This window comes from Panicum virgatum, chromosome 2K (assembly GCF_016808335.1).
Source record: "Panicum virgatum strain AP13 chromosome 2K, P.virgatum_v5, whole genome shotgun sequence".
Classification (NCBI taxonomy): domain Eukaryota; kingdom Viridiplantae; phylum Streptophyta; class Magnoliopsida; order Poales; family Poaceae; genus Panicum; species Panicum virgatum.
In genome coordinates this window covers 56,210,785-56,235,907 of record NC_053137.1, presented here as the reverse complement: position 1 = coordinate 56,235,907, position 25,123 = coordinate 56,210,785, and the positions used below count along the sequence as shown (strand labels likewise).

General features: G+C 44.1%; 5 protein-coding genes across 6 annotated transcripts; 4 read left to right on the top strand and 1 right to left on the bottom strand.

Moving 5' to 3' along the window:
* Positions 1-209: 209 nt before the first annotated feature.
* On the top strand, positions 210-2,860 carry LOC120687888 (probable amidase At4g34880). Its single transcript, XM_039969972.1, has 5 exons — positions 210-915; positions 1,092-1,306; positions 1,388-1,624; positions 1,967-2,156; positions 2,322-2,860. The coding sequence occupies exons 1-5, from the start codon at positions 397-399 to the stop codon at positions 2,676-2,678; spliced, it is 1,518 nt and encodes a 505-aa protein (XP_039825906.1). The 5' UTR covers positions 210-396; the 3' UTR covers positions 2,679-2,860.
* A 1,119-nt stretch (positions 2,861-3,979) lies between these two features.
* On the top strand, positions 3,980-8,122 carry LOC120687875. 2 transcript variants are annotated; one of them, XM_039969954.1, is made up of 6 exons: positions 3,980-4,166; positions 5,904-6,021; positions 6,185-6,440; positions 6,991-7,078; positions 7,577-7,643; positions 7,719-8,122. In XM_039969954.1, exons 2-6 carry the CDS (start codon positions 5,995-5,997, stop codon positions 7,770-7,772), a joined length of 492 nt encoding a protein of 163 aa, XP_039825888.1. In that variant the 5' UTR covers positions 3,980-4,166; positions 5,904-5,994; the 3' UTR covers positions 7,773-8,122. The 2 variants fall into 2 exon arrangements, with proteins under 2 accessions (XP_039825888.1, XP_039825894.1); XM_039969960.1 differs by having other exon boundaries at positions 3,984-4,166; positions 6,190-6,440.
* Positions 8,123-8,902: 780 nt separating this feature from the next.
* Positions 8,903-12,725, top strand: LOC120687863 (vacuolar protein sorting-associated protein 24 homolog 1-like). The gene is made up of 6 exons (XM_039969945.1): positions 8,903-9,272; positions 9,605-9,681; positions 10,895-10,997; positions 11,590-11,711; positions 11,864-12,055; positions 12,322-12,725. Exons 1-6 carry the CDS (start codon positions 9,161-9,163, stop codon positions 12,403-12,405), a joined length of 690 nt encoding a protein of 229 aa, XP_039825879.1. The 5' UTR covers positions 8,903-9,160; the 3' UTR covers positions 12,406-12,725.
* A 1,625-nt stretch (positions 12,726-14,350) lies between these two features.
* Positions 14,351-18,300, top strand: LOC120687847 (serine carboxypeptidase-like). Its single transcript, XM_039969923.1, has 9 exons — positions 14,351-14,831; positions 14,936-15,104; positions 15,256-15,375; positions 15,933-16,076; positions 16,166-16,316; positions 16,565-16,653; positions 16,733-16,991; positions 17,493-17,626; positions 17,895-18,300. The coding sequence occupies exons 1-9, from the start codon at positions 14,476-14,478 to the stop codon at positions 18,021-18,023; spliced, it is 1,551 nt and encodes a 516-aa protein (XP_039825857.1). The 5' UTR covers positions 14,351-14,475; the 3' UTR covers positions 18,024-18,300.
* Positions 18,301-18,721: 421 nt separating this feature from the next.
* LOC120687858 (mannose-P-dolichol utilization defect 1 protein homolog 2-like) lies at positions 18,722-22,703 on the bottom strand. Its single transcript, XM_039969934.1, has 8 exons — positions 22,438-22,703; positions 20,699-20,852; positions 20,508-20,580; positions 20,286-20,352; positions 20,136-20,195; positions 19,721-19,781; positions 19,431-19,472; positions 18,722-19,072 (listed from the first exon to the last, which is right to left on the bottom strand). Exons 1-8 carry the CDS (start codon positions 22,597-22,599, stop codon positions 18,969-18,971), a joined length of 723 nt encoding a protein of 240 aa, XP_039825868.1. The 5' UTR covers positions 22,600-22,703; the 3' UTR covers positions 18,722-18,968.
* Positions 22,704-25,123: the final 2,420 nt, after the last annotated feature.

Sequence of the window (25,123 nt, the reverse complement as noted above, 5' to 3'; positions counted from 1 at the left end):
GTGATCGGATCACACCGTGAGCTGATACCGTTGATTTTTTTGTCTGTTTCACCTCGGACAGGATCCGATGGCGGGGTAAGCGATACCGCGCCTTTAGCGAGTCGTTTACGGCTGACTTGAGCGGTAAGCGATCCCTCCTGCAACAACGCATGACGCCGCTGGCAATTCCTGCCATCATGGCCTCTGTATCTTCCTTATCGCCGTGTTCGACCAAACAAAAAGGCAATTATCGCCGTGTTTTTTTTCCTCCTCAGTCCTCAAAGACGATGGCGATGGTCCTGCGCTCGTGGTGGCCTGCCACTCACCAAGCATCTCTGAGAAAGAAAAACTAATCAGGATTTCTGAGCAAGAACGTACTCCACGCACTTCAGTGAGTACGCGCACCAGTACCCAGCTATGGTTGACCTGCGTCTCCAGGTCGTCGCCGCCGTCATGGGCGCGGCCCTCGCCACCGCCGCCGCCGGCAGCGGCCAGTTCGAGTTCCAGGAGGCCACCGTGGACGCCATCCAGCTGGGGTTCAGGAGCGGCAGCCTCACGTCGACGGCGCTCGTCCGGTTCTACCTGGACCAGATCGCCCGCCTCAACCCGCTGCTCCGCGCCGTCATCGAGGTGAACCCGGACGCGCTCGCGCAGGCGGCGCGCGCCGACGCCGAGCGCGCGGCGTCGGGAGGGCGCTGCGCCGCGGGGCTGCACGGCGTCCCCGTCCTGCTCAAGGACAACATCGCCACGCTCGACCGCCTCAACACCACCGCCGGCTCCCTCGCGCTGCTCGGCTCCGTCGTCCGCCGCGACGCCGGCGTGGCCGCCCGCCTCCGCCGCGCCGGCGCCGTCATCCTCGGCAAGGCCAACCCCTCCGAGTGGTCCAACTTCCGCCCCGTCGCGTCCGGCTGGAGCGCTCGCGGCGGCCAGACGCTGGTAATCAGTCTCACTCACCTTCTTCATTTTTTTAAAAAAATACATATTTTACTACTTCCATTAACAAATGCACACTTTTTGGATAATTGGATTGTTATTCTGTTATAAATATACAAATGTTACTTTCAGTGACCTTGTTTGAATCTAAAATGGCATGTTTTCGTGAATTCGTGAAGAATCCATATGTTCTCTCGGCCACGCCGTGCGGGTCGAGCGCCGGGCCGGGCGTGGCCGCGGCGGCGAACATGGCCGCCGTGACGCTGGGATCAGAGACCGACGGATCAATACTCTGCCCATCGTCGTCCAACTCCGTGGTTGGCATCAAGCCAACAGTTGGGCTGACCAGCCGGTCAGGCGTCATCCCGATCACGCCCAGGCAAGACACCATAGGGTAAGCCTCTCCCAGGTCCTGTTGTGATTCACTCTGAAAGTTCAGATGGGCTACCGAGTTCTTGTCTGTCCGGCCTGTCAGGCCAATGTGCCGTACAGTATCCGATGCGGTCCATGTCCTGGACGCCATTGTTGGGTACGACGAGCTTGACGCTGAAGCGACTGGAGCAGCTTCCAAGTACATCCCGCGTGGGGGTTACACGCAGTTCCTGAGGATCGATGGACTAAGGGGCAAGAGGATTGGTGTCCCTGCTGTGTTTTTCCAAGGGTATGATGACCTGCATACGGCGGCATATCAGAAGCACCTCAATACAATGAGGTAATAGCTTGGTCCACTAAATCACAATCAAGCTTTAGCTTGCTTAGACCAAATATCTGTACAATATTATCTTAGAAGAAAATCGGTCGTCGATAGATGGTTCGCTCGAGACATACAGAGTTGCATTTGAAGTTCATTCAAAATCTGATGTCCAGATCCATCACTTAAAGCATTGACTGCTACAGATTTCTTTTCACTAAACCGTGAAAACTTTCGATAAAAACAGTAACTCTGTATTTTGTCACTTCGGAAGCACTCACAACTCCTCTTGTGTGATAAAATCATCTAGACAAAGTGGACAAGCCGACGAGGCAACTGTCTAATTTGTGCTCTTCATGGTAGGAAACACGGCGCTATTGTGATCAAGGACATCGACATCGCGACAAATTTCAGTGATCTGTATGACCAAGAGACGCTTCTGATGAATGCAGAGTTCAAGTTGAGCCTGAATGCTTATTTGTCAGACCTGTTGCGCTCCCCGGTCCGCTCCCTTGCAGATGTCATAGCGTTCAACAACGCACACCCTTTAGAGGTTACAAACTGAATAGTCCTCCCGTCTTTGAACTGCATGCACAGTAATCATCCAGAGCGGTTGCAGTTAGTTTCTCAAGCTACTTGTGTCTAATAAGAATTACTGACCCTTGCTGAATCAAGCATGAGATGATCAGATGCTGACGATCTTGGTGGCTCGCTGCAGGAGAGGCTCAAAGATTTTGGGCAGCCCGACCTCATCGCTGCCGAGGCAACCAACGGCATCGGCCCCAAGGAGAGAGCTGCGATCCGACGGCTGGACGAGATTTCCACCGACGGGCTGGAGAAGCTGATGAGGGAGCACCGGTTGGACGCGATCGTGGCGCCCAACAGCGACGCCTCCTCTGTCCTCGCCGTCGGCGGCTATCCCGGCATCGCCGTGCCGGCGGGGTACGACAGGGAGGGTGTCCCGTTCGCCATCTGCTTCGGCGGGCTCAGGGGCTACGAGCCGAGGTTGATCGAGATGGCCTACGCGTTCGAGCAAGCTACCAGAGTCAGGAGGCCACCTACTTTCAAGCGCTAGCTAACTGATTTAGCATGATAGTGTATTGTATTCAAATTTTTATGAATATAAAACTCCGAGGGAATAATCACCTTGTAACTTGAATACCGTTATGAGGCTATTCTTATATCTCGCAAAAACAATATTTCTAGACCATTAGTAATGCTTCCTCTGATCTTTATTAAGAGATTTGTGACACTAAATCTATCCAACTAATCATTTTCATGAGGCCACCCGCCAGCGTTTGAACGCCAGCTTGATGCACCTGGTGAGATTTTCTCCACTGAGGACTGAGGCTATGGTGTGTGTACTGTATATGTGTGTGTTTGTGTGTGAGCACTGGTAGGCGTGTCATCGAATTTCCTGGCAGTCTATCTACGTTGAGTGCGTGCCCAACTAAATTCTTACATGACTGACTAGTACTCCTAGTAATTTTTTTTAAAAATCATCTCTCATTTCTCAAACATAGGAAATGAAACCACTTAATTCCAGCTTGAACGTAGAAAATTGAAGGCTAGGCGGGCGTGTTGGATGCCGTTGGCGTGTAGACGCGCTGCGTTGACGGACCTCTCGCACCACAGCACCAGTCGTGCCGTGGACTCGTGGTCGTCGTGGGGGCCTGTTTTTGGTTTCTCTATCATAGCATAGCACAAGATTCTCGAGAAAAAAAATCTCATATGTATGGAGTACTGAACGAAGTTTATTTACAAAACATTTTCACGGATGGGTGTAACTTTTCACGACGAATCTAATGACAGTAATTAATCGATGATTGTCTACAGTGATGCTACAGTAACCATCCTCTAATCGTGCGCCAAAGGCCTCATTAGATTCGTCTCGCGAAGTAGCGCAGAGTTGTGGAGTTAGTTTTGTAAATTAACTTTATTTAATAACCCTAATTATTTGTCAAATTTTTTATGCTACTTGTGCTTAAAAAAACTAGGGGCTGGAAGGCACGCGCCGCACAACTCGTAAAAAAAAACAAACAGGGCCTGGAAGGCACGCGCCGCACAACTCGGTCAAACCTCTCCCTGTCCTTTCCATATTTGCCCCCGCGCCAACCACCAGCCTCCCTGTCCCTGCCAGCTGCCAGCTGCCAGCTGCCATCCGCCGCCCATCCCGGCGCGCCCCACCGCACGCTTGCGCGGCCGCGCGCGCGTACGCCCGGTCCACGCGCCCGCCCGGCGGCGTCCGCATCCCTGCGCTGCGCTGCGGCGACCTCCGCGGGCGCCGCGCCGGCGGGTGGGGTTAGGTCCGTGGACGAGGTCCACGGGCGGGCGGGCGGCCCGACCTAACCACATTCCTTCCACCTTTCCTTTTCCCTTTCCGGCGGCGGCCCAGATGCGACCAAATTCCTCCCATTCTCTGTCCTCCCCGCCTCGTCCCGTCCTCGCTCGCGCGATTCCTTTTCCTCTCTCGCTTGCCAAAAGCGGAGCAACCAAGGGGAGGAAGGGGCGCGGGCGAGGGAAAGCGGCTTGGCTCCTTTCCCCGTTCCGGATTGATCGCGAGGTTCGGTTCCGACGCACCGATTCTTCTCTGTTCCTGATGAATGCGTTTAGTTTTCTTCCTCTGCGGTGGTTGCTGAATTGGGTGGGATCCGTGGGCGGATTGCTTGGAATCCTGGAGGGGAAGAGGGAGGGCTCGCGCGGTTGCTCGTGGTTATCTCTGGCGCGCCGGCAGCGCCGCATGTCTGTGTAGTTCTAATCCTGGTGGTACCTTGTGGTGTTAGATTCTTGTAGGCGGCTGGACGGACCATGCGAATAGCTGGCGGATTGGTGGAGAAGGGGTAGAGGAGGATGTACGGGGCCGTGAAATCGCTTTATCAAATGGGAGGAAACGGATGGTGGGGTTTGAGTAATGCGTGACGATGGGGGCAATGACTCAATGGCCAATAATATGATCGTGAATCGGGAATGAGTCTTGCTTAGAGTTCACTGGCCATTTTCCAAAACTGCAGATATGTTTCTGCTACTTCATTTAATCCTGTAGTACCATAACAACTGCACTGTTTCAAATGCTTCACCTTTGGTATCACCTAGTGCTACGTATTCACGACTTGGAATGCTGTGGCACTATAGGGGGAGTTCGCTTACCTTCTGAGCAATTGGGTTAGCCTGTCACATTCATCTAATTCTCCACCATAGTATTCACTGATAAGCCTCCTGATGAACATTCTACTTGTCATATACCTGAATTCGTGGGCTATAAGCTTTGCATGTTTGCATGTCATATACATTCAAAGTAATGATTTGATTTGTATTTATATTCTTTCCGGCCTTTGTATGCTACAACTATGCCTTTGTATGTTGTCTCTATACTTAGGCTGATGCGGATTCCAATGTAAACATTGACTGGTGATTAAGAGACTAAACTGAACATGAAGCTTGGCCTCTAGATGATACAATTTGTTTTCTGAGTGAATCTAGGAAAATTGGATAAAGAAATATAGAAGGCTATGCTGATTGTGTGTGTGAGATTTCCTCCTTTTGGTTTGCTGAAATAATGGAATATTTCATTCTTACAACGAACCACTGCTTGAGGTTCATATCCTTTGCAATTTTTGGTTTGGTTTTGAATAAGAGAGGAGTCTAATGGAAACAGCATTCATTAATTTTTTTTATCCTTTTCACCAATACTTATACCTAATGAGAAATCTATTTATCTTCCTTTCTTCTTACAATGGATTGCATCCTTTATTATGTCTATTTAGCTAGGTGGGCATTGGTAATAACCAAAGTTGAAGTGAAAAAAAGAGGATAGTATTCTGATGATTGATGCCCCCATTTTATCTGGGTCATTGACTTCAGCTATATACTCTACAGCTTACCCTTAATTAACTATTACATATTTTGAAGCGGGAAAGACAGCGCAACATGGCATGCTGATCTACTGAAACACTTAGATGCTGAAAAAGCATCCCAACAAGGGAATGTCTTGTAAATGGTGCCATGTGAATCTTAAGCTGCTCAACTAGATTTATCCATTTTTCGAATTGTTGAACTAACTGTTGACAAAATTATTATCATGCAAGGTCACTGCTCAACTAGATTTAACCATTTTTCGAATTGTTGAACTAATTGTTGATAAAATTACTATCGTGCAAGGTCTGCTTGAAATGCTTTTTCATACCTAAATGTTGATAATGGCATTTGACAACAGAACTTTCATCAGATTTGTGTCATCACTTCTCTTTTTTCAGGATTAATATAGGCTATAGTTCAATAACGTTCTCCCTTTTCTTTTCAGAAATAAATGCGCTGTGCAATAGATATCTGAAGCAAGAAAAGATATACCATCTCATTCTGTTATACAGTTTCCTGATGGCTGAGGTGTTTGCATGACATCCTCTTTGAGCTTATATGGGGTAGGTGCTCTTCATTTATACCTAAGAAATTTATTATGATCCTATGAGGCAATTACACCATAACTCTTATTTTTACAATGCAAATATAATTATACAGAACACTTCAATGCCATCTTTTGAGCAATTCCTGCCTCAAAGGATATCTGATGTTTAATTTATGCAGAGCAGTGGCTGTATTGGTAATTTAAGCAAATCTCAGTCACTTCAAGATTCTAAGCTGAAAGGATCTTTAAGAAAGAGGTCTCGGTATTCATCTACTGGAAACAGAAGGCAATGGCAATCGGGTCAAGATCCAATGGAGAACAATGTTAGCATATCAGTTTCTCTTGAGGGGAATATCTCATCAATTCCGAACTCAATAGTCAACGATTCTAAAATCTCTATGGAAAACGGGGTAGATACATCATTTATCAACCATGGTATTATTTTATTTTGAAATCTTAGTATTCTGAGATCTGTTTAATAAACTATATCTATGTTGGATTCTCACTACGTAAGTAGATAAAGAAAGGTAGCTTGATTATGAGCTAAATATGCCTCTAGTTGTTTCATCCATTAGACTGTAAAACATCTTTGATTTGCAGTCTGGTGAAATAAAATAGTTAATTGTGGTTGTACGAACACCAAAGCTGTAACTAAATTGGTTGGCACTTTGAACAAAAACTTTACATAGAGGCTTGATTTTCTTTAATGTAATGAAAACCGCATGATATAAAGGGGTGTTGTAGTGTGGAGTCATTTTACAGAACATCACTTCTCATTTACTTCACTTTTTCCGGGGGAAGGCTTGCTTAGCTATGATCTTCTGTGATTTTTTTTTTACAGTCTTCTGTGATCAGTTATTCAGACAATATATTTTCGTGCCTAATAGCCTAGTCAACGATACCTGTTTTTTGGGGTATGGATGAATAAATATGACTTGATACTGGAAAATCATTTGGAGACTGATTATAAATTTTGTTTCCACAGCTGCTATAACATGGGCTGTGATGAGAAGGCAATGGGTTGGACATCAGGCAGAAGTTCCCAAAAAGGCACCTCGAGAGCCAGTAATAAGGTTTCTGTCTAATCCTCTTCCATTTGCCTAAATCATAATTTGTCTGTCGGACGGTGTTATATTGATTCCAAGAAATCCATAGATATAGATTAGTCTCATTGGCTCGGGCAGGTATTTGGTAAATTGGCGACTTTAAAGATTCTGTGAAATTTCTATTGATTTTGTGAAATTTCATAACCGCATCTGCAAATTAACTTATTGATTTTCTATAATTGTTTTAACCAAAAGTAGAGGTATTCTTGCTAATATCCTATGTAGTTGATATGATTAGCGCTTGATGTACTTGGTCTGGCAAAAAATACTTGAACCTGCTGTCAGGAACATGTAGCAAATTAATGATGTTAGTTCATACTGAGGAAAGCTAATGCTAGTTATATAGTTTCTTGATTCATGATAGGCTGCAAGCTATACTTGTAAGAAATCAATTAGATTTCCTAACTTATCTTGCTGGGTTCAGAATTCCCAAGTCTCACATCCACTGTGTCTTTCTCATTGCAGTTGGTGCACAACATATGATGATCTCTTGTCGACAAGCGAACATTTTCCACAGCCAATCCCACTATCTGTAAGATACCTGAGCGGAAGCTCCTTTTCATCTGTGGGTCGTGTTTTCAGCTTCTGACTCGCAGAATCCTTGTAGGAGATGGTTGATTTTTTGGTCGACATATGGCATGAAGAAGGGCTCTATGATTAGCTGACCCTTAGCTTTCTTTTAACCTTGCTGTTAGAAAATCCATCACCTTTCTCCCCACAAGATGTAATCTCCATAAGAAGCTAGCAACTACGGACTTGTTGCATAATTAGTTCCAACATTTGGAATTGCAAGACTGAATAGAAAAGGAACTACAGTGGGGTGGTATAGTTTCTGATATTTGGACATTAGCTGTCAGCTTTGTCGCTTCTTGCTGAAGGACACACTCGATGGCCAGTCAAACCGAATGAATGGTTGTTTATATGGATAGAAAAGGGAAGGGGCATTGTAATTTTCTGTAAGACGATCATTGTGATGTTATTGAAGAGTTGATGTTTTGTCAACATTTGTCATTTGCTTTAACGTATAGCAATATTACTAACAAAAATTTGCTAAAAGATGGGAGCATAAACGAACTAATTGAAATAAAAAAAGCTAATTCGCTATGTTGTGGGCATGCAAGTAGGCTTCATGGCAGCATCAGTTGAATTGGATAAGTTCTATGGAGTAAAATACTTGTGACGCTCGTATCGAGTAGTTTAACAAAATATAGAGACAAATTAGAGTTCTTTCTTCTTCTTTTTCTTGGTAATTGATTGTTAGTTTGTATCTTCTTTTATACGGTGTTGACTAGGCGATTGTATTCAACTAAAAAAACGAAAAAGAAACAGATAAATCATTTTCAATGCCACAAGAGAGTAAACATGGAACCAAGGAAACTGATTCCGAAATAATTTGTTTATGAAACATAAATCTTGGTGCAAGATGTCCAATATCGTATATAGTGAGTTTTTTATTTGAACGCTATCTGATCTGGATGTGCCTCTCAACCCCATCTACGGTGGAAGCAAAAGATGGTGATGCTTATGGTTGAATTGATGCGGTATTATTCACGGCTTTTTTATTGTCAAAAAACTGTAGCTTTCAAGTGATACTTCAATACATTCCTCTTACCACTAAAACCTCACTTTCGTTAATCAGGGAACCAATTTAAGTAGAATTTCCATGATGATATTCACATTGGACTTCTAATGGTCCATTGCTTTCTTAGAAATTGGTTGCTTTGGTTTCTCGCCTTTGCCGATACCAAAAAAAAAAACGAAATAAATGAACAGCGAAGCTGCCTTTGGCCTTTGCCGATAGGAGCACGTGTGGAAGCCCTCGAAGGTCGAAACTCGAAACACGGTCAGAAGCCGGCGCCGATTTACGCTTTACTCGCCCGCCGACCGACCACCGCGACGCGCCTCTCGCTCCTCGCTTTCTCCCCTCCTCTCTCTGCCCCGCCCTGCGCCCACTTCTCCGGCGAGGGAATCAACAGCCCGCGTGAAGCACACGCGCCGATCCGGGGAGGGGCCTCCGATCCGTTCCGTCCCCCCGTGCCCGCGGCGCCCATGGAGAAGGTGAAGAACCTGCTGAAGCCGCGGCCGACGCCGCAGCAGCAGCTGCGCGAGTGGCAGCGCCGCCTCCGCAACGAGTGCCGCGTCCTCGACCGCCAGATCCGAGGTCCTACTCCCCCCGCCTCTCCTTCCTTCCCTTCTATTCCCCCCACTTTGCCTTCCCCCGGGGCCCCGTGGGGACGCCCGATCAAATTTGGAATGGTAAGGGATTTTCCTCAGATTCGTGGTTGGGTGTTGCTTGGTGCCCGTCCTAGGTTCGCCTCAGAAATCGGCAGCATGGTGACGCGATTAGCCACGCAGTTCCTGCGATCGTTGTGGTTGGGCGCCACGCCCTTGAACCCTTACCCGTAGCGCTGTTGTGGTTTTCGCGATCGTTCTGTGTAAATATGATTCTGGGCATCATGTGTTCTCTCACTTCTCGTTGCCTTGTTTGCGCAGATGTGCAGAGGGAGGAGAAGAATGTGGAGAAAGCCATCAGGGAGGCTGCCAAGCGCAACGACATGGGATCCGCAAAGGTGCGCCCAGTTTAATCTTGCTGTTTTGTGTCAGCTTCCTCTGTGGTTAGTTGCTTGTAGGATGATCGCTGGGCTGCTGAGAGTAGCACATATTCATAGTGTGGATGTAGGAGCAATTGAAAACACAAACCAAATTAATCTCCTGCCACTAAACCTGCAAGATTTTATGAATTGATATTCAGTTTCTTCTATTAATGTGTGTTGACTGTTGAGTGTTATTTGTCAATAACAGCAAACATACAGATTCTTTCATTTCAGTTGAGCTATATGATCTTCTTTGTTCTCAAATAGCTTTGCTTTAGGCCTTAGCATAGGAACAACAAACATGGTAGCTGGAATGCCTGCACTGAAAAAAAACCATAACCTTTGCATTTTTATGATTGATCACATCTTTTACTCTGCATTATTATATCAGAATTATCATCTGAAAGTCATTTATTTGTTCTTGATCTTTGATTGGTTAATTATCAGAAGGAAATGGAAACTACTTTACTAATTGTTGCTTATGTTAGATCACAAGTTTTGGCTATTTTCCGGCCCTAAATAGTTGTCGCTCGTTATTAGTGGTTCTGGTATCTGGTCTTTTTCTTCCTTGGTCTAAAGAATGTTGTCATTATCATTGACAATCTGGGAGTTGGGGATTACAGCAGCAGATAACAAACAAGCACACTCATGCCACTGGAATGTAGTCCCTGAGTACTCAGAAATTCAAAGTAGTTAGAGGTTGATGAAAAAATGGGTGCCAAACAAGAAGAAAATAGACTTGTCTACCAAATTGTCATGTTGGTGTTGGCTGTTTCCAGGATAGTAGAATTAGAAGAACAAACTACTTTATATTCTCCGAAGGAATTAGAAAATTATTCCCACCAGCAATGCCGTTATACCAGTTTTCAGGAATATTGTTGTCATCAGTAGCAACATCATTCTGGGGGACAATGGCAAAAACTGAATTATCCAATGAAGGTCACTAGTACATTCAGTTATGTTGCACTCTGTTTTATTTGTTACTTTAGAGAGAACTCATTATCCTGAGCACATGGCACATCTCATATGCATGTACCAGCTCTTCTCTGTGTTTCTGCCCCTCACATATAAATGTTTCCAGTTTCAACAGACATAATACAGTGTCAAATTTTCATGGCTGATCTTATCTGTCAGAACAAGACCAACCGCTTGATGTGCTGTTGATGTTATGATTTGTTTTTTATGTCAGGAACTTGCTAAGGAACTTGTTAGATCAAGACGTGCTGTTAATCGTCTTTATGAAAACAAGGCCCAGCTGAACTCAGTATCAATGCACCTTGGAGAAATTGTTGGTATAGCCTTTTTTATTTGTTTTTGTTTCTTTAGGGTCTTAAATTGTCAAAAAACTATGCCCTTGAACTTATTGAAGAGTGATTCTGTTTGTTAATTATTTTCAATGGCACAACCTTCTTATGGACAATTGATGTAGTATCGAGTATCAATATCTACAGACAAAAACATCTTTGTACACAATTTGTCTTTTGGCACTAATACTGGAAAGCATTGAAATGTTTTGCACACCAAAATTTGTATATGCCACTAGAAGTGTCACCCCATTTTTGCCTCTAGGTATCTCATTCCAGATTATCTTTAACAGCTCTTTCTGTGATTGCAGGAGCACTTCACAAAATCTAATTACATACTAGTATGCTATTTGAATTTGGGCATGTTCCTCTGTAAGTTTAGTTGGTACAATAGCCAGTGAACATACAAATTGAATTCAGAACCTGTAGTTTAGCAAATCACAGTTAACATGGTAGTCCATGTTGTATCATGTTTCATTCACCTTTATTTTTCTAAAGGGAATAGTGTTCTCCATTTATGTCTACTATTTCCTTATTTACAATACATACAAGTAATTTTTCTGGGCATTCAAATTTTCAGCAACTGCAAGAACAGTGGGCCATCTGTCCAAGAGTGCTGAAGTGATGAAAATTGTTAATAATCTAATGAAAGCTCCAGAGTTGGCTGCCACTATGCAAGAATTTAGCAAAGAAATGACGAAGGTACTACTTGTAAATTATCAGTAATTGTGTATGTTGTCCCAAATATAAAGCAATTGCTTCCATTTTGTGTGCCCTGTTCAAAGACTTCAAACCTTTCCGTCAAATCAAAATATCTTTAAACATCTGCTGACATGTTAGCATTCTGACTCTAGGCTGGTGTCATGGAAGAGATGGTGAATGAAGCTGTTGATTCAGCTTTGGACTCTGAGGACATGGAAGAGGAAATTGAGGAGGAGGTCGACAAGGTTCTTGCTTCGGTAGCAGGGGAGACTGCATCCCAGCTACCAGATGCTGTCAGGACACAGAAGATACAGCAGGCTTCAACAAGCAAGGTTCCAGAGGAGGTAAATGCTTTGCCTTGCAGTTTCTTTGCATGTGAGTATCTTGTATATGAACATTGAAATGTGAAGAGGATAAAGGAATTGTATGGAGAATTGCTTTCTGGGAGTTAAATTGTCCATTGCAGCATTGTAGAGTTAGTTTTGAGGCCAAAATCGAATTAATTACTGTTACTCTGGTAGTGTTCACCTTATGCTACTAAAGTGTTCTTTGTGCTAAGGGCATGATCTTAATTATGAATTTGATGACCTTGGTTATGCACGTTTTGCAGCGACAAGCTGTTGCTGAGGGTGTTGATGACGACGACGAAGACCTAGAAGAGATCAGGGCCCGGCTTGCCAAAGTGAGGTCATAAACCATGCATCCCCGAGGCATCTAACTTCCAGAGTCCATGATCTAGACAGCCAAACCGTTGTATGTTAAGTTGGGTTGATGAGTGATGATGGTTGTTTCCCTCTCACTTGACCCGGGTATTGTTGTACAGTAAGCAAATGTGATGTGGACAGCGACTTGTTGTCGCTGATTTGGTCTGCTATTGAAGATTTAGCACAGAAAAAAATGAATAATGGTTTGTCGACTCTTCAGTATGTCACGTTCTCACGTGTACAGAGACCATCTGAACACAGCAACGAGCTGTCAAGCTTCGGTACCCGGCATTTTGTTCAGGGAAAGTTGTGATATGCTGTTAACTGTCATAGTATTCGAGTGTAGTGTCCTACTCCCACCGAAGAATATATATATGCTTCTTGACATGGTGACCTCTGCGAAGTTGGTGTATTTGACTTTCGGCTGGTGACTTGTCTTTGGTTCTGGAGGATGAGGGATCTCGTTGGATTCTTGTGTGCGTTTGATATGCCATCTCCATGAGGGATCTCGTTTGATATGCCATCAAGTCCAGCTTTAACCTGATGTTTTGAACTTGCCGATGGAGGGAGGGAGAAATTTTGATTCGTCACAGGAGCGAGAGCCCTCCACGTTAATTCCACAAAATGGGGTGTAAGGGGCAAAAGGAAATCAGATTAAACATGCCTATTACAAAATGGCACTCTTTCGGTGCTTAGGACGGTTCAACAAAGGCATCAGATGACTGCAGTGCAGATGACTTGTATGCATGCGAGCAGCAGATGAGGGCCATTCCATTCAAGACATTTAATTTTTTTAAAAAAAATCCATTCAAGACATTCAGGGAACATCTGCTATCAGCATTTCGGAACATCTGAAATGCTGGTTCAGTAGCTTAGAGAGACTAGTGGGCAGCCCAACAGCAGGAAAAATGTATTCAGAAGTTCCCACAGAATGCCACAGGCAAATTATTTGACCGGAAAATAACATCTGATCCGTTTCATGTCTATACCTGCTGCTAGTTCGTCACCGACGCCTAACCCACCCACACTGCCTACTCTTTCTGTGAGCTGCGCCAGATGATAGGAACTGCTTTGCATATTGGTGAACCTTTGATCCTGATCCTTGCTGATAATCATAGTGCTCCACCAGTGCAGACCCAGCCAAGGCAGACAGCGTCACAGCCTGAGCATGCAGCCTGCCAAAGTCATAACATTCCGAGGATTAAGATTCAGCTTGGATTAAGATTCGCCAGTCCACAATCTCTTAAAATAGTTAAGCAATCTGTCAGGTTGTGAATTTGTATTGCTACACACCAATGGCATCATGCATCAAACCTCCTAAAAAATAGCAATTGGAAAAGGTTATCAGTGAATTTGTACGCAAAAACCTAACTCGTCTGTACAGTGTACAATCAGCCTTCTTGTGAAGCTCTGATGAGTGATGAGGGAGATCAAAGAGCACGTTTCGACGGGTTGCATAGTTCCGCACGAAAAAAAAAGTTTAGAGAAAAGTTTTTGTCCCATTGCGAGAAAAAAAATCTCGAGGTTCCGGTCGCATCTAGGAGCACCGAGCACGCTTCGCTTCTCCTGCTTTGTGCCACTTCATACGAGGCACACGTGAGCCGGGCCGTGTCTCACCGCCTACCGTCACTGACAGGTTGTTGACTCTTCTTCTCACTCCGAGAGCAACTCCAACAGATTGGTCTTCTCTTTTTTCATTTCCACTTTTTTCTCAATATAGGAGATTGATGTTGAAAAAACTTACTCCAGCAGATTGATTTTCAGTCTTCTTTTCCCCTTTATTTTTTATCAATCAAATTTCTCTCCAATCCCCAATAGAAAGGGGAGACATCACATCTCCCTTTTCATATAAAAAGGAAGAAAATTAATCTGTTGGAGCACTTCTTCAATATACGTTGAAATAAAAAAAGAGGATTTCAAATACAGTGAGAAAGAGGAAAGAGAAGGACGAATCTGTTGAGTTGCTCTAACTTCCGAAGTCTTCTTCTTTCCCCCCACTCCTCACGCCCCCACTTCCGAAGGTTACGCCGTCGCCGATTGACGCCACCGCCGGACCACCCATGGGGCCCGCCAGTAGGAGCCCCGCGCTCGTGCTCCTCGGCCTCCTCCTGCTCGCCGTCTCCGCCGCCCGCGGCTCGCCGGATGGCGGGAGCGTCCTCCGGCTCCCCTCCTCCGCGCCGCGGCACCTGGCCCCGCGCTTCCCCCGCTCCGCGGCCGTCGACCTGATCCGCCCCCTCAACCTCCACCCCGCCGACGCCTCCCCGCGTCCCGCCGCCGCCGACGGCGCCCCCGCCCCCGCGGGGACACTCGTCGAAAGGCCCATCCGCCTCGCGTCCCTCGCGGCCGAGGGCACGTCGGTGAAGGACCTCGGCCACCACGCAGGGTACTACCGCCTCCCCAACACCCACGACGCCAGGTGAGCTCCCCCCGTCCCCGTCTCTCTACTCCCTCGCTCATGGCGCGCTTTTGCTATTCGCACACCGACCATGTCGCTCGCGCGCGCCGGATCGCGCTGTGCAGGATGTTCTACTTCTTCTTCGAGTCGAGGGGGCACAAGGACGACCCCGTGGTGATCTGGCTCACGGGCGGGCCCGGGTGCAGCAGCGAGCTCGCGCTCTTCTACGAGAATGGACCCTTCCACATAGCGGACAACTTGTCGCTCGTCTGGAATGACTTTGGCTGGGACAAGGTACATATTCTGCTGCTCCTGCTCTTAGTGATCTAGTAGTGGGAGAACTTTCTATTATGCTTTTTCAGGGTCTGTGACTTCCAGATGAGTTCCTGAATTATTTATTGATTGGAAGCTCTGTGTAATCTTGCTTCTGTTCTGTTTTTCACAGGCATCCAACCTTATCTATGTTGACCAGCCCACTGGAACTGGTTTCAGCTACAGCTCGGACTCATGGGACACTCGCCACAACGAAGCTGCCATCAGCAATGATTTGTATGACTTCCTGCAGGTAGTGACTACATTTTTTTTGGACATGATGCATTCAGTTATATGTGGAAATCGAATTTTGTGGTGTGGTGTTGCCTGAGTCAAGGGCAACATTCATGTTGCATATAATTCATGATATATCACTCGCACAAAGATGAGTTGCCATGCTTACTAAGTTATATGACGCCTGCTCGGCTGCAGCCACTCCCCCAGCTGCAGACATCCGAGAGCTGCTGGGCTGCGGCTGCAGGTGTTTGGCCCTGCAGCCGAGCAGCTGCTGCAGCGGCTTCAGCAGCAGCAGCCACAGCTGCAGCTGCAGCTGCAGCCTGCAGCCGAGCAGGCCGATTATAAAGTAGCCAATTTCTAGTAGGATGTTAGTGACATGAATTACAACAGTACCTTCAGTTGTGCTATGTGCCTAAACCAAAAATAGATTAGATTTTTTATTAGTAATAAGGCATAGAGTTTATATGAGCTAGAATGTCAATCCTTAACTTTAGCAGCAATCTAGAAGGAAATGTGTCTTTTGTCATTTATCATGAATTTGGTTTTGTGCTTCTAACCATGTGATACTGGCAGGCCTTTTTCGCTGAGCACCCAGAGTATGCTAAAAATGATTTCTTCATAACCGGGGAATCATATGCTGGCCATTACATTCCTGCCTTTGCAAGTCGTGTGTACCGAGGAAACAATAACAATGAGGGCATTCACATTAATCTGAAGGTTTTATTCTTCTCTCAAAGTGTCTATGCTATTTTTTTTGTTAAATACATTATTGTCATGGTTTAATCCTCACTTTATATGATTTTCAGGGTTTCGCGATTGGCAATGGGCTAACAGATCCAGCAATACAGTACAAGGCATACCCTGATTATGCATTGGATATGGGATTGATCACAAAATCACAGTTTAACAGGATCAATAAAATAGTTCCAACTTGTGAATTTGCTGTCAAGCTTTGTGGTACGTCCTGCTTTGAGTGTGTAAATCTCTGCTAGTATTGGTAAATATTGCCTTTTGGGTCTTGGCCTTGCAGCAATATAAGCAATCTTCAATGTTTCTTCAGCAATTAGTTCATAGCATCATTGCATATTAAATTATTAACTTGTTGGAGCCAATTGGTTCTTTTCAAAGGAAGACTTCCACAGTGTCCCTGATGCCATACAGTATGACTGTGAGTTGATGAAACTTAATCCCTTCTTCTTTTGCAGGTACCTCTGGCACTGTATCTTGCCTTGCCGCTTACTTTGTTTGTAATACAATATTCAGTGCCATCAGGACAATCATAGGGAGTAAAAATGTAGGGTGCAAAACACAAGCTGTATTTTTCAATCCCATGTTTTGGAACCTTCTAATCAGTGTTCACCTTGTCTTCGCAGTACTATGACATCAGGAAACCATGTGTTGGAAGCCTGTGCTATGATTTCTCAAATTTGGAGAAATTTCTGAATAAAAAAACTGTTAGAGAGAGCCTTGGAGTTGGAGACATAGAGTTCGTTTCATGCAGCCCGAGTGTCTATGAGGCCATGTTATTAGATTGGATGAGGAACCTTGAAGTTGGAATCCCTGAACTCCTTGAGAATGACATCAAAGTGTTGATTTATGCGGGAGAGTATGATCTCATATGCAACTGGCTCGGTGAGTACATTGCAACTTATTAGTAATAAACATTCGTGACACTATGTTTGCCATATTGTACAATACTGAATCTCACTCGACACGAATTCACTATAATCTTTTGCCATCTGACACTTGAGTTGCTCCTTAATTATTTGATTGTATTCAAGTTCTTTACAAGAAAATTAGTGGCAGGAGTATGTGTTATATATAATATATATCAAATCTTTGTTTGGTTGGTAGTATGAACATTTGTGGTGGAAGCATAGATTTGGAACTTGCTGCAGCTCATTTAACTAAGACATAATTTAGTATGAACTTTCCTAATCTCAGAGAAGGGTAACAATGCACACTACTTTCAATTATTATTTTTGGGGGGTACATAATGATGCAAGTTGCGTATGGATAATAATATAGGAAGACAACACTGCTGAAGATCTGGTATTTCCTTTGCCATTATTGTGTTTTTTACTATTGTATCCTTGCTTCGCGGGATGTGTAATTTTATCCTGGTCTGGGCAGGGAACTCGAGATGGGTAAACTCTATGGAATGGTCTGGAAAGGAAGCTTTTGTCTCATCGTCTGATAAGCCCTTCACTGTCGATGGAAAAGAAGCCGGTGTTCTAAAGAGCCATGGTCCTTTGAGTTTCTTGAAGGTTAGATATATGCTATGCACAAAGTGCAGCTTTCTTTATATGACCAACAATCTTTATTTTTAAACATAAGTAGTCACACAGTAATTGATGGTAGAGATAAGAGATACATGCCTATATTCACAGTTTTTCATGGAAATCATTAAGCAAAATGCAAGAAACTTTGTATCTGCTGTGAGAGCTAAAGCTGCTGGCTTGTTTGATGTCGAGTCATTACCATAGGTGATGTGCGCTCTCTTTGAAAACTTAGTAAAGGTGGTTTCTGCAACAGGTGCATGATGCTGGTCACATGGTACCGATGGATCAACCGAAGGCTGCTCTGGAGATGCTGAAGAGGTGGACTTCCGGAAACCTTTCGAGCCCGTCTTCAGTCTCCCAGAAGCTTGATTTCGATATGTGACCAACAAACTGTTTCTCCTATGATCCTTCGGGGTTTGCAACGCTGCCCTGCACTAGTCTCCGAAGACTACCGTATGTAATTTACTGTGTACTTCAGGATGATATTGGGCTCTGACAAGCTTATCTTGCGACCGTACAGATGTTATTTGCCTTGTACGGGCGCCCCGCATGCTGATGAGACGGGGTCTTACAACTCTATTAGCATGTAATAAAATTTTCAGAGAATTGTTATGTCAAGGCATGCATGTTTGGAGACTTGCCTTGAGAAGCATCTTTTCTGATGAGCTTTGTCTTGAGAATTCTCTTTTGTGATGGCTTGCTGGAAAGCGCCAACGATAAAATTTTATAACTTGCGTCCAACTACTGGTTGGAAAAAGGCCCAAGGTTCAATAAAAAATCTTTGTTTTTGCCAATTTATAATAGAGGATTTTGAAGAAATTTCATGACTTCCTGTAAAATTTTGGTGGAATTTTTTGAACAAATATCCCCAGGAACGTAAATATAAAACTGAATACAAGCTTTCGACGTCCTGATGAGGACTTGGAGAGATGAATATTTTAAAAGTTCCCAATCCCCAAATAAGGAGAATCGAACGTCAAAACGGTTCGTAGGCTTTTTGTATTTTCCTCGCAGCTAGCATCTTTATAGTCTCAAGCAAAACCCATGCATGGCAAACAAGTACTATCCATCAACAGCAGCTTACGCAGACACAAGCTAACGGCAGTTGTATGAACTATATCAGGTCATGGTACACTGCAAAGTGCTAAAAGCAACAGCACAGAAATATCCATACATAGCAAGACTGTATTCTGCCTATTGTTTTCCTCATAAAACAAGTCAACTAACAAGTTCGTATACCGGTGCATTTTGCTCAGATGAAGAGTGCTAAAACAGAATCCTAAATGACCATGAACAAGAACTTTCTGTTGTCACTCTTGCTTGTTGCTTAATCTTCTTTCTTCTGTTTCTTTGGGGTGGGCTTCTGGTACAGTAGTATCTGACCCAAGAGTGTACCGTTCATGATGATGCCAATTGCAGAGCCCATGATCACTTTCCAAGAGTTAAGGGTCACTGAGTATAGTGACGACAGTGATATAGAAAAGCAAGCTTGTAGGAAAAATCGACCCTAGCAGAGCGGTAAATCGTTTATCGGAATTTTTGCTGAGCCCATTGGTACCATAATCTTTTAGGAGCTACATTGGGACATGCGGCTACCAAGTCAACTTTTAACCATGAGGATATTGACCTAATATGGTTTGGGCAACTAGAGTTATTCTATCAAGTTCATGATTCTATTAACTACCTACATAATGGCAGTTGGGTGCATCTAGAACTAGAATGCCACATGATAACAGTGAACAAAATCCATCAGTATGTTGTAATGAACCGTAATTATAATCAAGGATACCACTTAAGGGAGTCTTCTCCTGGATGCTGGTAAAAACTCTTACTGCAAGACAAGCGATATCAGAGATTAGTGAGCTTTCAGCACTATCAACGGGGAAAGAAGCGATCAATTAAGAATGTGATTAACTTGAGTCATGTCAAATATTTTACAATTCAGTATATGAACTTCACATGTGTTGAATGCTAGACTGTTTAAATTAAAATGGTGTTGTGAAACAGTAATATTAACGAAAAAGCCAATCCAGAAGTTAAAAATATAATGGTTTATATTTGGCATGTACTTAAACTTACCAATAGAACCAGCAAAGTTCATGAAACAGGTAAGAAAGCTGAGCTCGCCAGTGCCCTTATTCTGCAAAGTATGGACAAGGTTCTCAAATAGTGCTCCAATAAAGTGCCAGAAAACATCCAATTCAAGTAGTTCAGGTCCAGAATACTGCAACTTGGCAATAAAAGCCTACACAACTCAAGCAGATTGCTGTCCAAGATAGAGAGCACAAATGGCAAGTGTTGGTTGAATCACTCTTTACAAGCTACCACTCATAAATTTTTCACGATATGCTGATTGCTAGTAGAGTTCATTAATGCAGCTGGGTTCTCAAACATGTATGTTCCATACTGCAGTAAAATATCCGAGCTAATATCTATTGCTCTATAAGATGTATAACATTGTGTAATAAGGTGTAACAAAAATGTAACAACGCACCGTAAAATTCTTCCATATCTGTGGAACTCTAGCAAAAAAGAAGATAGCATGCTGTGAAGCCTACACATAATATTAGACAATAATTAAGTCAACAGGTCGACATATACACCTAGATCATGTGTAACACATCAAACATTACTCACAACTTACATAGAGGACTTCAAAAAGAGCAGGATCAATTTTTCCAGTCAAAACGGTTGGAGCCAGTCCACAATATCTAAGTGATCGCTGTTTAGGGAAAGTAGGTCAAACATTGTAATCAGACAAAATACTAATGAACTTTGGTGATCTTCATTAAACTTCTCCAAGGGACTTGGCACATCTTTATTGCCAGCAGAGAAGTTAAGTAAACACCAACAAAATTAAGGATACAATAAAGCTTTCATCCATGTTTTGGTTCCCATTGGCGGGGAGTAATAGTAAATGATTCCAACCAAGATAATCGCTGCATATCATATATAAACATCAGTTAAGAAGATCAACAAAGAGAACTGCAGCTGCTTTAACAATAGAAAAGGAAAGGTCAGATAACATATGCTCTCCTCTCAAAGCCAAAAACAAACCTTGGATTAACAGAAAAGCAAGCTCTCCATAAGCTGAAAAGGGAAGTCCTTTATGAATACAATATGCCAAAGCAATTGTGTAGCCAACGACCTCAAGCTCAAAGGATGCTACACTAAGTCCTCTAACACTTCCATGCTTCAAAATTTTCAGTATCTGCAGCAGGAAATATTTGCAATTATGGTGGAACTCAAAATGAGAAGGGAATAAATCCCAAAGTACAAGCAAGATTCTGGGAACATGATCAATAGGTAAATCTTGGGACTAAATTATGTCCTTTTACTATTATGCATCTAAACAAGTATTCTAACTTAATCAAAAGCTATGTGTGATCTTGGATTAACTTCTTCCTAATTCTTAATAGTAAACGAACTCTGTCGCTAAGAGAGGCAAGAGTCTGCAGGTTTACTATCCCTAATCCAAGTGCCAGTCAATGCAGGTAAGAAATTACCTGCTTCAGCATTCCTTTCACAACTTTTGGAACCCATTAATTACGTGCCACTACAAAAAGCCAATAGGAAAATACCAGAAGCTCCTCCACTCAACAATTTGAGATAGTTGCAAACTACACCCCCCCTCGTAACCTTCTTATTGTCAATTACCACATTACACACTCATGGCATGGTTGCCCCAAGATTCCGGACATTGCAAGGGTAGATGTGACACAGAAAAGTGCAGAAAAAGTCATGAAAACTGAGCCCTATAACAAAGAAGGAAACCAAATGCACCGTTTTTTCCCGTTGTTTTCTAATTCCTTTCCGGATGTTGGAACAATAGTACTAAAGGCAAATAATGCTACCCAATACCACATCATCCAAAATTTGCACACATATCAGGTCGAAGGTAAAGGAGCAAACTCCTCTGCAACTGTCAAACTAATTCTTAATTCTTAGGTTCATCAAAGTTCTTAATTGTTAATTAATATAACACTAGATGAAAGCACCTGAGGGAGCTTGGCTACGGTGGATGCAGCAATGATGGAATACCCGAGGAACTTGGACAAGAAAGACAACAGGATGTTTGCATCCGAAGGAAACGAAAGGAAGCAGCACATGTTCATGCCCATCATATCCAGCTGCATCCCGGAGGCCAGCCTCTTCCCTTTGCTCATCACCGAGGCCTTCAAATTTTGGCGACTCGGCAGTGACTGGATCCTAATTGCAGGCATTTGTGGGGTACGAACATTCAAGGACGAAGGTTCCCTAGATAGTTTGAAGGAGGTCGATGTGGGGCTTTTAGAGGATATTATTAGGTGGACTGATTGGGCCTGCAATGTGGCAACGGTGATCCCAGAGCAGAGGACAGGGACTGCTGAGATCATATTCGCCGATCAATGTCTCGACTTGAGGCCAGAACTGAGAAGTTCGAATTACTGATGTTTCTGAGAAGGAGAAGCTCTAGATAGAGGAAGTAACTGAATGAGTCTATGCTCTACACTCAAGCACCAGAAAGTATCACGCCAATCCACCACCATCCCAAAAAAGAACAAAGAATTCCGGCGGCTAGCCCCCTTGATTTCCCTGCTCTTTTACCGCGCCGCGCCAAGCTCACAACAAAGCTACCAACAGCGGAACCTTTACGCAAAGCTCCGCACGCGATGCCAACGCCAAGAACATGAGATTTGAGATCCCCTCTCAACACTATCCAGGCGAGCTCCCCGACAGATCGAGAAACAAGCAGGCACGCATATCTTGACGCACAGAGGAACCTTTAACCGGCGGCAATAGGAAGGTGGGGGGACCTGGGGGAGCTTGACGGTGGTGGATGCGGCGACGATGGCGTAGCCGAGCAGCTTGGAGATGAGCGGGAGGAGGCAGCCCTTGTCGGGGATCTTGGCGTCGCTCAGCGCCGCGAGGACGCACCCGAAGTTCATGCCCAGGATCTCCAGCTCCATCGCCACCATGGCCGCGGTCTCCTCCCGTGGTGGCGCAGAGGTTTGCCGCGGCGTCGACGGTGGAGACGACGACGACGAACGGCGAAGAAGCCCACACGCCACGCGAACCGGCGCGGATTTTTTAGCGAGCTGGGCCGCGTTGTTGATGGGCCGACGCAAGGAATCCGTCGATATTCATACTGTGGGCCTAGAGGATTCTAAAGCGGTTTCGGTTTTGGGATGCAAGTTGGGCAGGAACTCGGTGGGATATTTATCTGTCCATTCTTATAAAAAAACCAGATATTTTTCAGTGTCTGAGATTAGTGCTATAGAAGATTGGTAACTGAAAATCTGAGATGAAATTAGAGAGCAGGCGAACTATCTAACATGCCGCGTATCTAGGGTTCAAATCCTGTGTGCCGCAAATGGGTCCTACGGGCTGCCAAAGAGGGGGGAGTGGGGGGCAACCGGGCAACGCACCCTAGCCCGTGCCGATCAGTTGTAGAAACCCCTCTCCACTCCAGATTTTATGTTTTGAGCCTAAATCAGCCAAACAAACTGGCCCATATGTGTAATTCAATTAAATTTGTTTCGGAAAAAAATATTTTTTTGTTCCAGAACAACTTTTATTTGTTGCATGAACAATAACAATTGTTTCAGCAACAAAAAAATTTATTTCGAAACAAAAAAATAGTTATTGGGTTTTGTGTGATGATTTGACTGTCAATCACACGTGTGACTCCTAACATTTGCGGCCAAAGAAGCACTCTGGTTGGACCTTTTCTTGAAGCTAAATCAAAGGGACCCCCAACCCCCCCTCCCCCCCCCCCAAATGAGTTATGGGTTATAAAAATAACTTTCATGGTCAATATAGTATTTGCATAATTCCTTTGACACAATGACGTTGGAAGTTAAAAGCTAAAAAGTTTAATGTAAGAAATCCTGGAGCGACATATATTTTGAATGAGAGTAAATGATAGATTGGTCATGAGCATGAAGAATGCTTCTTACTTATATAGTATGTGCCAAACTTTCAATCTCTTGGGCTCTCTTTCTATTAAAATTGGACTACCAATGTTTTGTCGGCTGCATGTACGGTCTACCAACAATGGTCCTTGTTTAGCTTGATTTATTGAGAAATGTACATGAATATTTTGACTGTTAGGTATGTACAGCAGTACAATGTTTGGCTCACCTATTCTCAATCCAGAATATGTCCTTTGACCGTGCAGTACCAAATCTAGAGATTTGTATGCACTTGAAGTTGTCAGTTCCACTGATGCTGCTTGAAACCCGCCGAAGTCTCAATGCAGCAAGAGTAGTTAGGCTGTGATAGTCTCAAAGAATGTGCTAATTTGCAGTTTGGTGGGGCCTAGGACCCCTCCAACAGCATCCATAAACGTACTTATTGTACACTTAAATGATTTTAGCTATCTTGTATCTATCAGTTTTTTTCTTTGAAGGGTTTGTATTGTATCCATCAGTTTTGGGGTGGCGTTGCTTCTTCGACTCTTCTGGGTACGCAGGGATGTCCCTTTCTACGGAAACAACCCGATGGAGAAAGCCTGGTGCTGCACATTATTTTCGCAGGGAACATATTCCACAATCACCTCCAATTCAACCCTACGTATGGGACAAAAGTTATAAACTCTGGCCAACACAGCGAGCTTGTCAATTGCTCAATCCTTAACGCAAGGTTACGTTCGGAGGGGCTAAAGTTGAGTGTTAAACTTTAGCACCTATCAGCACTCATATTTTTGTTAAAGTTTTTGAGTCTTTGATTAAACTTTAGCCCACCCTATTACCACTCTTGTTTGGATACATTAGTGCTAAAATTTAGCACTTGGATCCAAACAGAGTTATTTGTCAAGAGAGTTATTTCCACATTTAGTTGACCTTCGCTTTTCTTTTTGACACAAGGTTTGGCCGTTAACCCTTTTACACAAAAGGTGAGTTGCCGTGTCGCGGTCGCAAAACCTGCACGAGTGTTACAGCTTGGTGTGGTCTGTTTACACACCCCCGAGGACATCCATTAAAGTACCTGATTAAAGTTAATGGTGGTAGCAGTGTAGCTATCTCGTATCCATCAGTGTCAGGCTCAGGTTGCATTTTCCATCCTTCTGTAAGAAGACAGGTCCCTTTCTCTACGAACAGCATGATGGAGAAAACCTACTTTCAGTTGGTCCATGGCTCGCCCCCTCCCTGGTTCACCGTTTCTTCCATGCGTTGCAACTCGCCATCCAACGTGACAGGGCCTGCAGTGTTGGCTCACGTCTTTCCCAAACGATACTTCAGAGAGAAGCTTCTGCCCCTTTGATTTTTCACAAGAACTTCGCCATCTGAAAATCAATGGTGCAGGAGTTGAAAGTCTCTGCTCTCCGAACAAATAGCAAACTGTTGGGCATTTCCATTTCAACTATACCAACCTTCAGTTGCAAGGTTAGACTCCAATGGTCCTGACATTAGTTGCCAAGTAGCAAACAATTACATTAGCAGGTCGTCATCAGAAGTTAACAAGAGCACAAACACTCGGAGTTCTTGAGGCACAAGGATA

What these genes read in the sequence shown, in the direction of transcription:
- LOC120687863 (XM_039969945.1), top strand. Translation starts at nt 9,161, where the DNA reads ATGGAGAAGGTGAAGAACCTGCTGAAGCCGCGGCCGACGCCGCAGCAG. An exon ending in CCTCGACCGCCAGATCCGAG is followed by an intron (nt 9,273 to 9,604) that starts GTCCTACTCCCC and finishes TTGTTTGCGCAG; the next exon opens with ATGTGCAGAGGGAGGAGAAG. An exon ending in GCACCTTGGAGAAATTGTTG is followed by an intron (nt 10,998 to 11,589) that starts GTATAGCCTTTT and finishes TCAAATTTTCAG; the next exon opens with CAACTGCAAGAACAGTGGGC.
- LOC120687858 (XM_039969934.1), bottom strand. Translation starts at nt 22,599, where the DNA reads ATGGTGGCGATGGAGCTGGAGATCCTGGGCATGAACTTCGGGTGCGTC. An exon ending in TGCTTTTCTGTTAATCCAAG is followed by an intron (nt 20,581 to 20,698) that starts GTTTGTTTTTGG and finishes TATGATATGCAG; the next exon opens with CGATTATCTTGGTTGGAATC. An exon ending in ACATGGATGAAAGCTTTATT is followed by an intron (nt 20,353 to 20,507) that starts GTATCCTTAATT and finishes GCGATCACTTAG; the next exon opens with ATATTGTGGACTGGCTCCAA.
- LOC120687888 (XM_039969972.1), top strand. Translation starts at nt 397, where the DNA reads ATGGTTGACCTGCGTCTCCAGGTCGTCGCCGCCGTCATGGGCGCGGCC. An exon ending in CCCAGGCAAGACACCATAGG is followed by an intron (nt 1,307 to 1,387) that starts GTAAGCCTCTCC and finishes CCGGCCTGTCAG; the next exon opens with GCCAATGTGCCGTACAGTAT. An exon ending in ACAACGCACACCCTTTAGAG is followed by an intron (nt 2,157 to 2,321) that starts GTTACAAACTGA and finishes GGCTCGCTGCAG; the next exon opens with GAGAGGCTCAAAGATTTTGG.
- LOC120687847 (XM_039969923.1), top strand. Translation starts at nt 14,476, where the DNA reads ATGGGGCCCGCCAGTAGGAGCCCCGCGCTCGTGCTCCTCGGCCTCCTC. An exon ending in ATGACTTTGGCTGGGACAAG is followed by an intron (nt 15,105 to 15,255) that starts GTACATATTCTG and finishes TGTTTTTCACAG; the next exon opens with GCATCCAACCTTATCTATGT. An exon ending in CAATCATAGGGAGTAAAAAT is followed by an intron (nt 16,654 to 16,732) that starts GTAGGGTGCAAA and finishes TTGTCTTCGCAG; the next exon opens with TACTATGACATCAGGAAACC.
- LOC120687875 (XM_039969954.1), top strand. Translation starts at nt 5,995, where the DNA reads ATGACATCCTCTTTGAGCTTATATGGG. An exon ending in CCTCGAGAGCCAGTAATAAG is followed by an intron (nt 7,079 to 7,576) that starts GTTTCTGTCTAA and finishes TTCTCATTGCAG; the next exon opens with TTGGTGCACAACATATGATG. An exon ending in CACAGCCAATCCCACTATCT is followed by an intron (nt 7,644 to 7,718) that starts GTAAGATACCTG and finishes GAATCCTTGTAG; the next exon opens with GAGATGGTTGATTTTTTGGT.